At 34.9% G+C, this 18,045-nt stretch overlaps 1 protein-coding gene across 2 annotated transcripts in view; it reads right to left on the bottom strand.

Moving 5' to 3' along the window:
• Positions 1 to 18,045, bottom strand: part of CRPPA (CDP-L-ribitol pyrophosphorylase A) — a 117,853-nt gene that overhangs the window by 52,778 nt on the left and 47,030 nt on the right. For both annotated transcript variants that reach the window (XM_030504852.1, XM_030504859.1), the window contains exons 5-8: positions 17,679 to 17,724; positions 6,389 to 6,486; positions 3,240 to 3,329; positions 2,424 to 2,516 (exon numbers count right to left, since the gene is read on the bottom strand). In XM_030504852.1, the coding sequence (XP_030360712.1) occupies positions 2,424 to 2,516; positions 3,240 to 3,329; positions 6,389 to 6,486; positions 17,679 to 17,724 (327 nt within the window). The remainder of the gene's footprint in view (positions 1 to 2,423; positions 2,517 to 3,239; positions 3,330 to 6,388; positions 6,487 to 17,678; positions 17,725 to 18,045) is intronic.

Here is an 18,045-nt window from a genome sequence, read left to right on the forward strand (position 1 = left end):
GTAAAAATGAATAATGTTTCCTGTACAACTAGTACCTAAAACCTGTGCATTTAAATATCATCATGTTGCTTAAAATTCTGAGTTGCATTTGCCTGAGAAATATTAATATGCCCTTTTACATCAAAAGAAAGTGTCCTGTAGGACTTTTCATTACCAATGTATTCAGGTTTTATATTAAATGAAGTATATAGCAAAGAATAAAGCTGAGGAGAATCCCACTCATAAGCCCTAGCGACGAGGACATCCAACATTGAATTTAATTAAAGACTGCAGAAGGAAGTTTGTATCCCCCAGCAATACCATCTGTAATGAGTTTTAGGCATCAGAAGTTTAAAGGACTTAAATAGTTCCCAGTGATTAATATGAGATGAGACAATGATTTGTTTAGCTAGTTCTTTAGTCATTTAAAACATACTTTCCAGTCCTCCTATTTTTTCCTTCCTGTATTTCTAAAAAGATAGTGTGGTAACTCCATAAAATTGGAAAGTATAGTATAAATTGCCTTTTTATAGTTAGGGTGCTTCATTATTTGAAGATACTTTTAACAAATATATCTGTATCGTGTTTTAAATATTAGCAACCGCTTTGACCTCGTTATGAGATTTTCTCCCACTGTCTAGTTTTGGGAAATTTCAAGCAGTTGTCAGGAACAACTGATGGATATGGAGTACAGTAAAGGGAGTAAATGAGACCATTTACTCTCATTTTATCCTGAGACCATTTTTTAAAGGGTGTCCACCTAAATAATTTGTGCATGCTGCAGGCTGTTCAAGCAAGTTCACTTTCACTGAAAATGGTGCTGGATCCTACAATGACTTCAAGATCTGGTATCTTACGGGCAAAACCTGAGCTTTATGGTGAGTTTATGTAAACATTACTTGAATTCATACCTATTTCTCAGGAAATATTAAGTCCAGAATATTTATAGTTATAATTATTAAAACAATGTGTCCATATGTCACACCAAAAAAGCACTTAAACTCCAGAGTAGAGATTAGCTATGAATCGGGCACAAAATAAGCATTACCTAGTTGATTAACAATTCCAACTTTATCTGCACACCCCCAAAATTTAACACAGAAATGTCTTTTTATATTCTTGATAAAGAACTAATGAAAACATTCTCAGTCCAGAAAAGAGCATTCTGCACATCCAGTAACCTTGTAAATGGGCAACAGAATTGGATGGGGGTCATTATTCTGATTATCAAAGGGAGAAATAATTTACATTTGAAAATTCAGTAAAATTAAAGCTCTACCCTGAACTTCCTCAGAAATAGGGTCAAGAAAAAAAGATGGTCTAGAAATAAAGTACTAAATACTGATGTTCATAGAATCAATCGCTCACTCCAACAGTACACAACAGGTAAGGATGGAACTTTTTTCATTTGTAATTGATCTTCATATCTCCTTTGTTAGCTCAGTAATGAAATTTCATCATCTTTATTTCAGATTAAGCCTAAAATTGAGAAGTAAATGCTTAATTTTACTTCCAGATCACTAGACCATGCACTTCAGAAGCTATTCAAGCCCCATGTATTATAAATATTTAATCCTTTTTCAATAGCTTCATATATGGAAGTATATTTTTAAAATCACAACATATTATCTTGTGTTATTGCTGAGGGTATAATAAATGTAGTCCAGAGGCACACTCCTTGTGACATGTGGCATACGGCACAATGACACTCATTCCACCCAATACTTCTGATCCCTACATATTAAGCCAGAAAACATGACAGAATTATCTGGATCTGCTTACATGGCCTGAAGACTTTCAAATTGACTCATATTTTCTCCTTTTTAACAGTGTGAGTAAAATAAAAGTAATGTACACCTTCAGCTGTCATCCCCATGAACTGTTAAATTATTCTGGCTGCAATCTTAAAATAATGAGACTTTCAGCCAAAAATACAATTTAAAACTTTTGCCACATACCAGATTTTTCAGTCTTACATCATCTCAATGAGTAAAGCACGTATTAAAGTTATACTGCAAAGTACTTCAAAGTTTATTTTTTAATACTTGGAGCATAAAAGCAACAATAATTTTAAAACTTTGAATAAACCACACAGCACAGAAAAAAATAAAGCCACCTAATTCTGTTTCAACTTTTTTTTGCATCATTTGCAGCATCCCCAGCAGAGATGGAGCAACAGCAAAGCAGGAGTTAGCAGTTCAATATGACTAGCCACAATGAGTCTTTCACAAAAATACCTAACTAATAAATTGCCATTTGCTAGTGCTGGTTTATTTCCTGACAGCATGCAGCACATCTGCTGAAGTGCAAATGAGGCTCTTTACAATCCAAGTTACAGTTCAAATTTACAATCTTATTCAGAGCTAGCAGCAGTTTAAACCTAGTTTAACACTTAAAAATATTTCATTAGATGCTTTCTACAGTAACTTACAGGAGTTACCTACCAAAATAAGGACGACTGGATATAAGAGAGGAATATTTGATTTTTCCAATGTATCCACTAGTTGCTGGGTTTCTTCAATGGCATACTTTTTATCCTAAATGAAAATAAATCTTTAGAATTACTGAAACATCAAATGACGATTTAATAAAAATTGGATTCAAAGATCTGTTACAAACCAAAAATAGATACATCACTTTTTGGTTTGGGGGTTTTTGCTTGGTTGATTTTAATGTATTTGTAACACTTTCATCTGGTAAAGTAACAGCTGTTAGAAAAAAATCGAGATTACTAATACCACCCTTAAGAAATATATATGTAACAAACTTAAAGGTCCTGACCAGTCTCAGATATGGTACACCTAAAACCTTCCTGTTCCTATACATGGACCCAAACACAGATTTGTATGGCATGCATGTGTACAAAATGGGAAACACTAATTTAGCCCATGGTGAAAAACAACAGTTGGATGACTACACATATGACATGCCTCTTCTTGATATCATTCACTTCAATACAATATCTATGAAAGCAAATTTTAAACTTTCATTTCAGTTGCATTCCTCTTGTTCAAGAATTCACGGCTGGTTTAACAACATACTGACAAAAGTGCAGAACGAGGAGAGAAAGAACGGGCCAGTATCTCAAAGATACGGGTCTCTCTCAAACGTCTAATTTGGTGCACATGAGTATTGGAATACTTGGAATGGATACACCAAGAGGACAGAAATAACAACCAACTATTCAAATAAGTAATTATTATTTACTTTTACTAGTAAGTTTAAGTGCAAAACCAAAAGCATGCATCCTTAATACTTACATTTATACAAACAAAATTGTAGCACTGTCCTGAAAAGATGTCTTGTAGATGGCTATGATTTTTGCTTAGAGACATTGATAGAGCTTCAACCTAATTAGAAAAAAAAATAAAAAAATAAAAATTGCTATGTCACAAATTTCACTTCAGCCTCAAATATCTGTTAAAGCACCCACCATTAGGGCAGAGTTTGTTCATTCAAATGGTTTAAAACTGGCAATTATTATTTCCACTATGAGAATTAAAATTGCTCAGATTTTTAGGTGACTCAACAGCCAAGCATGGAGTCCAACACCCTGTAGAGTTTTCTGCAAGTTTTTACTGAAGAATACTGCTGATGGAGCCATTCCAGTAACAGCCCAGGAAATATCAGACACGAGCACTGCTGCCTGGGTTAGGAAGTTCAACTGCTCCCAGAGATGAAAACACTGCTCATAGGATCAAGATGATCAAACGATTCTAGACCTCTAGTTCTAAGAAAATCTCTATAATATTCAAATACATATATATTTTTTCTTCATACAACTGAAAAAAAAGAAAAGGTTAATAAGTACGTATGAACAACCAGTATTATCATAGAATCATAGAATGGTTAGGGTTGGAAAGGTCCTATTCTGGGATTCTGCACAAGATAAGACTCATTCAGAATTTCTCTTGAAAATTATTTCCTCAATGCATACTTCAAAATACTGCCTAAACCACAGACATGCTTATTTTGCAACCTGTAACTATAACACCAGCTAAGAAATTATTTTATCCTAATTAAAATAAAAAGTAGGTTCTGCCACATTATCAGCTTCAGGATGGCTGGACGTAAAACAGCAAACCAGGTAGCAGAATTAGAAATTGTTCCCTAAGAGAAGATAACACTTTGAAGCCTGTAAGAAAAAACTTGAAAATAAAGCAAAAAAAAAATCTTCATGTTGCTTCTATTAAACCAGCAAACCTCACTGTTCCACTGCTCAAATGAGCTTTATTTCTGCTCAGAAGACATTATATATAGCAGCAAACAACAGAAGCACTACACTTGTGTTCTCTCATAAAGTCATTTAACCCACAATCCAACAGAAGTACCAAATACAACATTTAAAAAGGCTTTGCACTGTTATCTAATGCTGTATTTGTTTATATTTGTAATACTTGGGGAGCTAACTTGTTTGCAAAGGAATGTGGTTTGAAACCCAAAGGTTGATATTTATGCACTAAAGACTTTAGAAAGATTTTGGGCTGAAAATTGGATAACATAGCCCCGAATAGCTGACATTTAACATCTTAAAGAGATTAAAAAAAAAAAAAAAAGAAAAAGAAAAAAATCACAGAAGGCAAGAATTAATTATATTACTTAAAAAATGCAATACTCAAAGGCGCTCCTGGTTTGAACTTCTGCAGAAGTAAAATCAGAAATCCCCAGTACCTTTACAACGTTGCACATACTCAAATGATCAGGAGCATACTTCATGCCAGTCTTTTCAGAAGGTAAATGGAACATTACTCAAGAGAGAAAGCCTAAGTTTTTTTCTCTTGAGATATTACAATACATGATGCTTAAGTATTCCTTAACATTTAAAAAAACTGAATAGGTTTATCAAAGTTTTAATTTAACTTGTACAATATGATAAAGCAGTATGCTGAGCCTTTGCTTTACAGCCATATTATCTAGAAAAAATTAAAACAGATTTCTCTTTTGGTAAAGTAAGCACAACTGCTTCACCAGATGCTTCAATACATCATTGATTAACTCACATTAATTCTTACTCTATTTTGCGTGTTAGTATCCTATGTAAAACTATCTAAAATATTAAAATATTGACAGTAGTAAGTTTAAATTTCAGATAATATGTACTTGATTGAATGATTCCCAATTAGAGTCTTACTTAGATCAATTACACTCCAATTCGCTCTCTGAAAAGGGCATTCTTAGACTTTACTTACTGACTTGGAAGCATTTCTCATGGTATGATTAAAGTGGTTATATGCAAACCTAACACATCGATGCAGGTAAATCAACACTTAAATAAGTACTTTCTTTTCCTAACACAGGTAAGTGATGTCTAGTAATTGCACAATAGTTTAAATGGAGAGAAAAAAGGAAAAATAACAATGGATTTGGTTTTAGTGAAATGGAAACATACTTCTGCTCCATTATACAGCTATTCAGACAAGAAAAGATCTTACTCAACTCTGCTACTGTTTTGCACTTTTAAATGCAGACATTTAACAGATATAAAGTATAATTTTTCATACTAAATACAATTCTTTCCAAACAAAATCTGTAAGCACATGTCAATGTCAAATAACATTTCTAGATATAAAATAGCAATAGAGTTTGCTACAGAAGAACATCCTGCTATTAAGTAAGCACTAATGCTTGTGTCAACAGGCATGAATAGAACCATTTACAGAAGTGATATTATGTAAATCAGGAAACCTGTATTTTTGAACAGCTATTCCCCATCTATTCCTCTGGGTAGTAGAAAGATGTGATAGCACCACATAAGATGTAATTAACAATCACCCCAAGATCAGTCAAGATTTAAGCAATTACCAAATATTAATCATGTTTGGGAAAATGAAAATATGTGATAGTTCTATTAGTAGGAATAATGAAAACGGAAAAGATGATAGTTAAATGCCAGTAGAAAATTCTATCAATATCCTACAGCAAAGGCTTCAATGAGCGCTCACTATGAGTAAAATGTACCCCCACCTTTTTGCAAAAAGGCTGATTAATTTGACTTTGCATTTGCAGCTCTGCAAGAATACAACTTACTCCTTAATTGGTTCCGACTTTAATTCAGACTTCAAAGTACCAAAAGCATTTCCTCTGTAACATATTTGTAACAATTTGGGCTTACTGAATTCATAAAATCTAAAGAAAATGGCCTCTCGGATGCCTGGATCCAATTTCTGCTCTAATCTAATATATAAATTTTAAGAGGATCTGTAAGATCCCCTTCTACAGCATAATTGGGCAGAAGATGCTTCTTTCCTGGTAACTTCCACACCTGGTGTTAATCCCTTGTAATAAATACTATGGTGACACAGGAGGTCTCAGTTTCTGTATTCACATTATTTAGACCATTTCTTATGAGTTGTGACAACGAGAAACATTAAAGTAATCATACAGTTTAGAACCATAGAATTGTACTTACTTTTATTTGGCTTTTCAGAGATTCATGAAGGAGAAAACCTACTTGTGCCACATCTTCCTTCACATCAGTAGTAACACAGACTTCTTGTGATAGGTTGTCTGTGATCAAGAAAAAAGCCTTAATATTTTATGCAAAGATAAATAAATCAAAATTATTAATCTGCTAAACATGGTCTTCAATGCGTATACTGCTGTCTCTTGACAGAATCTTTTCAACAGCTGTAAATTTAAGACGACTTATTTCAAGGCACAGTTAACGTAACTACATAATTTATGTAACATACATCTCAAATGTAAAATTCATATTATATTTTATATTATTTTGTACAACGTGTAAACATTACATAAGGCCTGTCACTAAAGCCTATTTAAACAAGGGACTTCTGTGAAAAGGTGTTTGTTCAGGTCCACATTACTGACACAAGATGACAACCAAGAAAACTTTTTGGAAACTTCATACCACTTCTCACTTCGATAAATCACTAAATGCAGTGTCAGGAATATTGAGAAAAGCAAAAAAAATCCAGGAGAGAGCATAAATCCTCTTCCCAGCAATATATACTACATAATAGAAAAAAGAAAAAAAAAAGTATTGAAGATACTGTTCAGGGAGACAGCAGATACAACTGTTCACCTCAATATCAAAGAAGCTGCAGAGTCAATGACAAAGATCTTGGCAGGCAACTTCTCGGATCTTTTAGTAGCGGGGGGAAAAATACAGTATTTTGTTGATAACAAGAACAATAGTTTCAAGTTATTGCCTGATCTGCTAAATAAAGCAAATATTTCAGAAAATAAATATCTTATTGACTACGGTTTCAAGATTCAGTGAGCACTTTCTTTAAGCAAACAAGTAAAAATAATTCAAGTCTGGAACTCTCACTTCTAATTCAGGATTTTATCGTTTAGATGTTGAATTAATATGCAGACCAAAACATAAGATTTCCAATGTCTTTTGGGTAGCCGTTCCATAAGCAGCTAGAAATTTCATAAATGTGAAGCCTAATTACGCTTAAAGCAGACTTCAATGAAGCTTCGGAGACAGAAATATACCAAACACCACCACAAAATAAATTAGTTGTGAAAGACATAAAAAAAATTATAAAAATATGGCCTAACTGCTCTTCAAACAAATCCGAATATAAAGAATCATATTTGTTGCATGTGGAAAGTTTTGTTTTATAATTGCATACCACACAATAAGTTCAATCAGATGCATTACTTAAGTAAATATCTTTCTATTTTGTAAAGGCTTCTTTACAAAAAAAGACATACAGACCTGAAAATTAATTTTAAAGCTGCTGCAGAGTTAACATTATTGGAAAGTGCTTTGTAATTTTTAAACCACTTTTTGTGAGCAGGGAAAGTGAATTAACCACTGAGGATCCCAAAAGACAACTTCAATGATTTTATGAATCATGGGCATTTATTATGTCTAATATTTATAACGTGACAATGAAAATAATGGTAGCAACTGGCTTTGTATTAAGTTAGCAAGAATGGGGAGGGAGAAGAAAGAGAGAGAACAATAAACATCTGCATATAAACCAGCACAACCAGATGAAAGCGAGAATTAAAAAAATGCATGGCCAGGACTGGAAATCACAGGATACCACAACTGTGAGAGAAATTATCTTCCCATAGACTCACTGGGCAAAAAAATACACTGAACGTGCATCAAAGTTGGCTTCTACTTAATACAGAATAACTTTACAGTCTAAAAAATGGGTCACTGGGAAACCATATTGAATTAATTTCTTATCAGCAGAAAGAAACTGGTGGGTAGATTGAAATCAGAGCAAGAGCCACTTGAATTTAGTACTGTACACGGAATGCAGCTACACTGCAGATACAAGATAGATGTACATAATAAACCAGTCTGGCATATCAGATTTCAAGAACTCAGATTCTATTGAACTAAGTAATTTAATGAAGAAGGTCAGATTGGAGCTATTACAAAAATCCACATGTGGAAGAAGCCTGTGGAATCCAAAAAGACACCATAACTTATACTCAGACAGTTCTTTTTAAAAAGTCAGTTATCAATAGCAAGTGTCAAAAGTAACCTCATAAGAGGCTGCTCGAAGACTGCAAATATAAAATCCCATCTCACTGCTCCCCCTAGATCCCTTAAACCTCTACTTTCCTGTAATGTAAATGAGAGAGATGACTACTTAAAAAGCAACTAAGATTTGCAGGTTGAATTTAATAAAGAAGAAAGCAAAATTGAATGAAGTGTGAAGAAATGTATTTTTAATCTGGAGGAGGAATGTAATGTTATAGGGGGAAGTGTACTAATAAAGTATGAAAAAAATGATAATACACTGAAAAGATGCTACATGCTTTTAAATTATCAAGAAAAATTAATAAAGGAAGACTAGAAATTGTTTATTATAAAACCATCATAGCAAAGCAACAGTTCTGTTCTAGCTGAAGCTTAAAACTTAATTTCCATTTAAACCCTAACTGTATCAAGTGGCCAAAAAGATGTATGTGTTAATTTAGATAGTCTGCACCTTTGCTGTATTGTGGGAAGGAAGGCTGAGCAGAGCCTTCCTCCGCAGGACTGCCTGTGTCCCACCTCCAGTAAGCTGATGGAGCTCTCTGTCACTCGGCGTGATCACACTGAACCCAGTGAGCACAGCTGGAGTGCTGGCTCAAACCCCATGGAGTTCACGAGTTCTGCTGACTGCCAGTAAAGCTAACTGCATGCAGCATTTCATTCCTGGTCCTCAGAAGTCTGTCTGGGTGAACAAAACAGTCATTCTGGACAGCCATGTCATGGCCATGTCACAAAGAATTTTAATACTCAACTAACAAAATTTTGTTTTTCATCAGACTGCTGGATAATTCAGGCTGGAAGGGACCGCAGGAGGTCTCTAGTCCAAACTCCTGCTCAAAGCAGGATCACCCATGAGGTCAGGCCTGGCTGCTCAGCCCCTTATGCCCCTAGCACTTGAATACCTTTAAGGAGGTATATTCAGCCTCTCCAGGCAACCTGTTCATTGCTTGACCGTCCTCATAGTGAGAAAGTTTTTCCTTTTATTGTGTTGCAACTCCCCTTAGTTCAGTTTTTGGCTATTACCTCTTCGTCTCCCGCCATGCACCGCTGTTCTACTTTTTTTCCCCACTTTAACACCATACCTTCCTTTTCATCTGCCCAACCCTTTTTCCCCCCTTTCTCACTATTACATTACCTACCAAAATCTCTATCTTACTTTGCCTTCCTCTTCCTCTTCTTAGTTTAAACTTCTTATTTCTCTGGAAACCTCCTCTTCCCAATACATGTCTCCCATTTACTCTCAGCTTCATTCCAGCTTTACCTGTTTACAAAGTAACCCTCCCCATACTGCCTCACATTTAACATCCACTCAGAGCATATTTTTTGCACAAATTAAAAACAGTTAAAATTTTGCACTGCCAGATTCTGTTAGGTTATACATTTAAGTTCTTTATCAGGAAATTTTCTTTATTAAAGATAATTCTGACACAGGATTTAAGAATTTATTCAATTAAACCTCCTTCTCTCTCCAGCAGAAAACTTTATTTTTCCATTTTTCTGTGCCCTGCTTTGATATCCCGAAAGCTTTACGTCATGTTATTATCCAGTAACACCTGTTACAGTCTTTATCCTAGGATCTCACCCAAATTATATATTAAGATGTGTGCATATTCATGGAACTATGTTAGTTAGATAACATATTAAGTGTAATCTAACGAAGAACTTAAAAAGTTTACCCTGAAAAGCAGGCCACAAATAGCAGCAATTAAAATAATACTTTGTTTGAATAAAGATCATAAATATATCGTAGAGCATTAATACCATATGAAAGAAAATGCATCTAAATGGAAAACAGTATTTAGCCTACAGACATGAATTTTTTCTCTTAATTGCACATATACGTGTACACATACACTTGTTTTTGTAAACGTATGTTCATACCATGCCATTCTTGGTCTGTCAATATGATTCCTACTATTTTGGAAGCACATCCTATTCATCAAAATACTTTTGAAGTCTGCAGTGAATCCAAAATAGTAAACTAATTTATAAGAATTCCATTTTCACTTTCTACATAGCAATGGCTTGACTGGTCTAGAAATTCACTATGCTTCTCCCTGGCATTTTTAGTATTTCATAACAGAGATGTTTCTATCACTGTAAACACAAGAAAAATGAAATAACTACTGCCAAGCATTTAGTTAATTTATGCTCAACAGAATGAATTGAAATTGTTATTCGAATAATGCAGGTAACCAAAAATATCTAACAATTTTTTGTTTACCATTCCACATTTCTCTGTAACCACAAAACCCAAAAGCCAAACTTGACACTGCCCCTGCCAATATTAGTATACAAGAAGGAGAGGAAGATTTTGTGATAGAAGACAAGGCAGAGGGTTGTCTTCACCTGACAATAACTATTCTGAGGAGCACATCCCCACCAGCCAGTCTCTTTGCCTCACAGCAGAGAACAGACAATGGTTAACATGTGTGCCCATGAAAATGCAGCATACCTCCAGTAAGATACTCATCGCTTGATGAGCAAGGCTTATGTCAGCGGTTTTTTTGGGTTGTTTTGTTGTTTTTTTTTTTTTTTCCCCCAGAAAAAGCCATGTGGGTTCTTCATAGAAAACAAAACACAGTACGTAGCTCCCAACAGTCATGAACAGTTCGAAGACATTATGATATTTTTCTTGCAAAACATAACTGTATCTACATTAGCAGACACTTATTTAGCCAAATGTGAGGGCAAAGTATCCAATCTGCAAGTGCATGCTCTTGTGAAAACGTCATTGCAGAGGAAGGGCCCTTAAGAAAAGAAAAAGAAGGAAGAAAGAAAGACTCTAAGTTACAATCTTCTATTGAGCAGCACCATTTAAAGTTTACATGCTGGAACTAGAGTTCGAAGTTACCTACCCTGAGGGCAGTAGTCCTAATAGAAATTTTTTAGGATGTTTTGTATTAGCCTGATCTTAACTACATCTCTAGATGAGTCACCCTTATTGTAAGATGATGTTTTCTTACTTCAAGACAGTTAAAAATGGGCGTGTGCCACCTTGTCTGCACACTCAACAAGTTCATATCTGCTTAACTAAAAGAAAAGCATTAAATTTACTGTTTATTAAACAAATGGTGTTAGGACTCAGACTTTCATAATGCAGTTGTAAAAGAGACTTGAGGAAGTAAGCACGTTAATAAGATGTTTTAAGAAAACAATCTCAAAAGATAAGTCATTCGTCTATTCACATTAGTGAAGGGTTTCTTTGTATTGCCTTGAATATGCATGATATATACATATAAATATCTACAGTAAGAAAAAAGAAAATGCATGTATGTATGTATGTTTTTTCTTACTTCCACCTGAGTCAAGTTTAGCAAGCTGAAATTTGTCAGTTATTATGTCTCATTAGGCCAGCAGTGCTTCTATGTGCTTCTATGAAACATCTGGGACTCGTTACTTAGGTAGAATTGCATTTGCAATATAGCTGACTCAGGAACAGCCTCATAATTATAATCATATGATTAACTGTATTTTTTCATACATCATTTAATTGCCAAACATATAATTTTTGTATTTAATTTTATTAATTACAGAATTGTAACTTAATATATGGACAGACAGAAATCAAGAGTACCTCAAAAATAAACAGGATAGCAAAATAACATGTCAAAATGAACCACAAGGAACCTGTTCCTTAGCAAGTCTATCTACAGGCCCAAGTGTAACCTTAATATCTTCGCATAAAAATCTCAGTATTTAAAGATCTGCTGAAGTTCATAATTCAAAGCAAAAAAAAAAATTACTTGAAACCAGAAAGGAAACAGTTGGATGAATAATTCTCATCAAAACAAATATTTTAATACAGCTTAAATGGATTTTCTAAATTTTCTAAATAAAACCAACAGGTCAATGCAAAAAGATAACTGTCATTCTCTGAAGTTGAAGGAAACCAAGTTTCAATCGCTAATAAATAGAACACATCTATTAATGCAGATTACATGAAATTTGGAACTGTAGTCACAAGATTATTGAATTATTCAGCTAAGGCCTAACTGAAAGGCCTAACTGAGCATGCCTTGGCTGGTAGGATGGTTGCCGTTCTAGAAGGTGACCTACCCTTCCTTGAAGGTTTCCCATAAGCACAGCACAACACAGCTGACCATAGCTACTGAGGTTTCTTTTGTAAAACTAACAAGTATAAGACTGAATCATACAAACTGGGAGTATAACAGGATGATGCTCAATAGGACAAAAATATATTATCCCCTTAAATATGCTTTCCTTTAAGTGTGTCATGAACTGTGAATAAAACGCTTGCCCAATATTAATTTACATGGCTCAGCTGTCCGCCACGAAAATAAGCCATGTTACATCAACCTGAAAATCTGGTATTCGAAACCTTTTGAAGGCCACAGCTCTCAATCTGCAGACTTGGAGTGCTAGCAGTATCTATTCAAAACCCCATTAAAGATAACTAGTTATGTAAGATAAATCTTTTACAGGGTGTCCTAATTAGCTATAGAGGACTCTCTTATACTGCTTGCTTAAATAAAGAACATGTACAGCTCCTCCTTCCTGAACTCCAGCAATGCAGCAAAAAGCAAATCTAAACTTCAATGAACTTAGAGTTTTTCATACAGACCAAGCATAATAAAGACTACTGTGGTTACTGAAGCAGATACATTGCATGCTGCCACAGTAACAGAACATTAGATAAGTAAAGATCAAATAAGAGATCAGCCTGATTTACCACTGTATAGGTCTTCATTTTTACTTTAAGCTACATGAACTTTTTAATCATAACCAACAGCTGCAGAAGATTGTATTTGCTTTAGTGAAAACTAAAAATGTGTTAATATGATGAAATACACATGTAAAATACATATCTATGAAGAGAATGACTGGTCATTTATGGCCTTTTTTGCTCTAGTTATAAATGGAAATAGTTAAACTTAGTGAATGTTCCTCTCATTTGAATAACCTCCATCCTCATTTTCTATTCAAGCAGTTACAGAGAAATCTGCTTCGAATGGACCTTCTTTTTAAAATAAATTATAACTAATCTTCTTTAATAACTTAGGAGATTACTGAAGCCCTTACATACACAGGAACATGGAAATTCATTTGGATGAAGGCTGCAGTATTGTTTCAGGTTTATCTTTTTTATGAAATTACAGTGCATGTGTGTTACATAAAATTAGCATAAAATACTATTAAAACATTTTTTTAAGCAAAACACTTCAAAATATTACCAATCTACTTGGTTATCTTTTAAATCTATAAAAAAGCATAGAACTGATTAAAAGAATACAAGGAGTCACCTTTCTAAGGCTGAGAGGGCAGCAGAGGGAGAGCACAGAAATAATTTTTCACATTGTATTCATTTCTAGTTTCCCCACAAGAAGAGCGATGACTCAGCTCCCACCTTCACAAGAGCTGCTCTGCAATAATGGCGATACGTGGGGAAGGAAGCATCAGCAAACTGGACAGCTGAATGATGGGAGCTGGGCGCTATCTCCTTCTCTAGCTGTATAAAGCCACATATTTTACATAAGGTGTCCATCTGAGTTTCTTCCTGTCCACTACAGAAGAACGTATCACAGAATGGTTTGGGTTGGAAGGGACCTTAAAGATCATCTAGTTCCAAGCCCCTGCCATGGGCAGGGACACCTTCCACTAGACCAGGATGATCAAAGCCCCATCCAACCTGGCCTTGAACACTGCCAGGGATGGGGCAGTCACAGCTTCTCTGGGCAACTTGTGCCAATGTCTCACCACCCTTGCAGTGAAGTGTTTCTTCCTAAAGTCTAAATCTATCCTATTTTCAGTTTAAAGCCATTACACTTTGTCTTCTCACTACATGCCCATGTAGTAAATCTAGTAAAGGATTTAATAAACCGCAATGAACAAGATGAACAAGAACTTTTAAAAAATATATGAGCACTAGTTTTGATTTTTCTTTTCCTTTAAAGTTTACATACCCTCAGTACCCTCATATCCTGACAGTCCTCTGAACTAAATTAAATATTTGAGTAATATTGAATGATACAGTTCAATAAATTGGCCTTTGAATTGTGAAGGAAGTAGTCTATAGTTAAGCTCAAGTAAAATGGAAATAAAAATGGATCTACTTGATCCAGTAATGACTGAAAAATTAGCATCAAATACTGAGAACATACATGGTAAATAAATATGAAAAATATATGGGATAAAGGAAAATATGATCAAAGTTAACAGAGAACTATGACTTTGCTGAGATTTTTTTCCAAGTTGAATACTGAGCTGTTTGTCAAGATATGATCAACACTGTACCTTCACTGAGCTGATTCATAGAATTCACATCATTCTATGCTGGCATTACTGGCTTCAGCAAGCTTTACTGACAGAAGTACAGCAGTTCTTGTTACAGCAAATATCTACAAATATTGTAACAAAACACATCCAAGCAGCTGAATCAGCTTTCTACATTTCCTTATCAACATTACAGTCAGAGGAATTCTTCTTTGACAGTCTCTCCTATACAGGTAATACTTCAAGTTACAGATAATACTTAAAAGAAGCCTGTACTGCAAAAGCATGCATACACTCTACTAGAATTAGCAATTCAGCAAGAATGATGTAATGAGATCTATATTTAGACTAGGAAAAAATTTACTTTTTAAATATAATTACTTTTGCCCTTCTCAAAGATTAGAAACTTCCCTTTTTTCCATTGATCTATCATTTAAGGTAAAGTATTAGTTCCAATTCCTATTCATCAAAGGGATAAAATCATTGATTAATTTTAGATCATCCTGTACCATGAAATCCCTCTTTGCTTTGGTTCATTCTATTACCTATTTGTCTTATGAGTAATTTTGCTTAACGACAACCACAATAACAATATTTGAGCTTTTAAAATTTATATTCAAACTGAATTGTTCTATCCAAGGAAAGATCACTTAAAGTTAAATGAAAACTATTAAATACTTTTCCAAGAGCACAGAAATTTCAGAAAGTAATTTTAAAAAGTTTTAGTAATCACTCGGCCAACTCAAGAACTTCTTATCTAGATTTTATTTGTAAAAAACTCTTAATTTAATGGCAGAATGAATTCTGTTTGCATTAAGTTTTTAAATATCTGATAGCTACAAAAAAAATAAGTGGACAAAATCCAGAAACTGCATTATTTTGAAAACGTTTTTCCAGTTTAAGTTGGATCACATTTCCATTTTCAAAGCTTCCCATAAGCTTAAATACATAAAAAAGCTGTTCTGAAAATATTAACCTAAGTAATTTCTGAGATGAAATATTCTAACTCAATAAAAACAGGCGAAAAATGGCATTTATAAGCCAAGAGATGCCCCTATTGGCAATTTCAGCTGAACAAATGATTCCTAGGAAATCAAGGACAAGGACAGGGAGTCTCCCTTCCAACCTCCCAGCTTTCTAATAACATAAAATAACAATCCTAAAAATTTCCAGGCTTTCCAGATGTATAAATAATTTTGTTGTATTTCCATTTGTGTCCATTCCCTGTTCTCTTTTGCTGAATACCAGTGAGGAAAAGTCTGGCTACATCTTCTTAACTCCATCCCATCTGGTATTCATACATACTGCTAAGATCCCCCTGAGCCTTCTCTTCTCCAGGTGTAACAGTCCAACCTCTTGCAACATCTCATCTGATAGACACTCCACTATCTTAATCACTATCATAGCCCTTTGCTCAACTCTCCCAGTATGATGATGTCTCTCTTGCACTTGGGAGCCCAGAACTGAACTCAACACTCCCGATGTGACCTCCTCATGAGTAGAGGGGAAGGCTCACTTCCCTCAACCTGCTGCCAATGCTCTGCCTACCAAAGCCCAGGGGCTGGTGGCCTTCTTTGCCATAAGGGCGCATTGCCACCTCCTGTTCTATTTGTTGTCCACCAAGACCCCTCAGGGCCTTTTCTGCAGAGCTGCCTTCCAGCTGATCAGCCCCCAGCTGTAATGGTGCTTCCCAAGGGCAAGTGTTTTCATTTCCCTTTGCTGAATTTCACGAGATTTCTGTTCATCCATTTGTCCAGCCTATCAAGGTCCTTCCAAATAGCAGCACAACCTCCTAGTCTATCAACTACTCCTCCCAATTTTACATCATCTACAGACTTGTTGAGGCTATGCTCTGCCCTGTAATTCAGATTATTAGTGAAGATTTTAACCAGCATTCACCCCTAGGAAAGACCACTTGTGACTGGGCTCCAGCTGGACTTTACTGCTTGAGCCTGGCAGCTTAGCCAGTTTTCAACCCACCTCACTGTCCACTTTTCTAGTCTGTACTTCATCAGTTTGTCAGTAAGAAGGTCATGGGAGATAGCGACAAATGCCTTGCTGAAATCAAGACAAACAAAGGAAAAAATTAACTGTATCACAGCTGAAACCAGAATAATCCAAACCAGAAGCTAAGCCAGTACTGGATCTTGTAACACATGAGCCATCAAAGTCAACAACTAGCCAGTCACTCACCATACCCTAAGAGAACATGGGTTTTGCTCTTTTTTTAACTTTAAATAGGAATCACATTCTTTTTCTCTAGAAAAATTATTTTAAACCAAAGGATGTCCTTTTCTCTTCATCAGTTTCTGGGCTTTTATCCCTCCGTTCTCAACAAGAGTCAAGCAAGACTCCCCTGAATCAGTGCCTATGAGTCTACAATAACCTTGAGTATGCTCAAACAGTACTTAGGAGTTCTTCCTTTCTACAGTGTTTTTAGTTTGAGTACAGTGAGTTTAGTTTGATAGTGACTAAATCTAGGCTTTATGCTAAATTGCAATGAAACCACTGTTACCGTTACAGGAAAAGGTGAAAAACCAGTTCAACAAAGTATTTATAAATTAATGGAGCACCTCAATATCATATAATTGGTATATCAATTTGGGTAACAAGTTGCTGTATGTAAAAGAGAGAAGAGCCATAAAGAGTTAATATTTATTTTCTAGGCTACTACTGTAGATTAGAAAGATGTAACATATTCAGAATTGAACTGCAAATGAAAAAAATTTGTTTATTCCTTATAAAACCATACAAAATTAATCTCTGTTTGACTCATATATATACAGCCTTTTATAAGGTTCTCTATTCTAAAAGAAGTAAATGAAGGTAAATAATGCATAATATAAGTCTTACAGTGATCAGGCTAAAACAACTTGCCTAAGCACATTTTATTTGTCATAAAACTTTTCTGAAAGACATTCAAAACTACAGCACACAAGACTCTTAATTAGACTTAGAAATATGCAAACTGACAGCCACAAGGATGAACACATACCCTTAATAATCGATTCAGCAGCATACAGATCCCGCTTGTAGGTCACCTAAAGGACAGACAAGCCTCATTAGATTTAACACAGCAGGAAGGAATGTAAAACCAATAAAACAATGCCCTGAAGGCAATTCTTTACATTTGAAATACCATAAACAAATGATATTGTCAATTTCTTAATTCTGATAAAATATCACTAGCGAGTCAGGGGAACAGAAGTTGCAGAAATTACCGGAGACTCAGGAGAAAGCTTTCTCTAAATACTTAGATCTGCTTAGATCTCATTTGAAACCTAAAACTACTTTTAACCCTTTGAAGAATCATATAAACATGCTGTTGCATCTATTTTAACACATCCATTCTATTCCGTAAT

This window comes from Strigops habroptila, chromosome 1 (assembly GCF_004027225.2).
Source record: "Strigops habroptila isolate Jane chromosome 1, bStrHab1.2.pri, whole genome shotgun sequence".
NCBI classification, from domain to species: Eukaryota; Metazoa; Chordata; class Aves; order Psittaciformes; family Psittacidae; genus Strigops; species Strigops habroptila.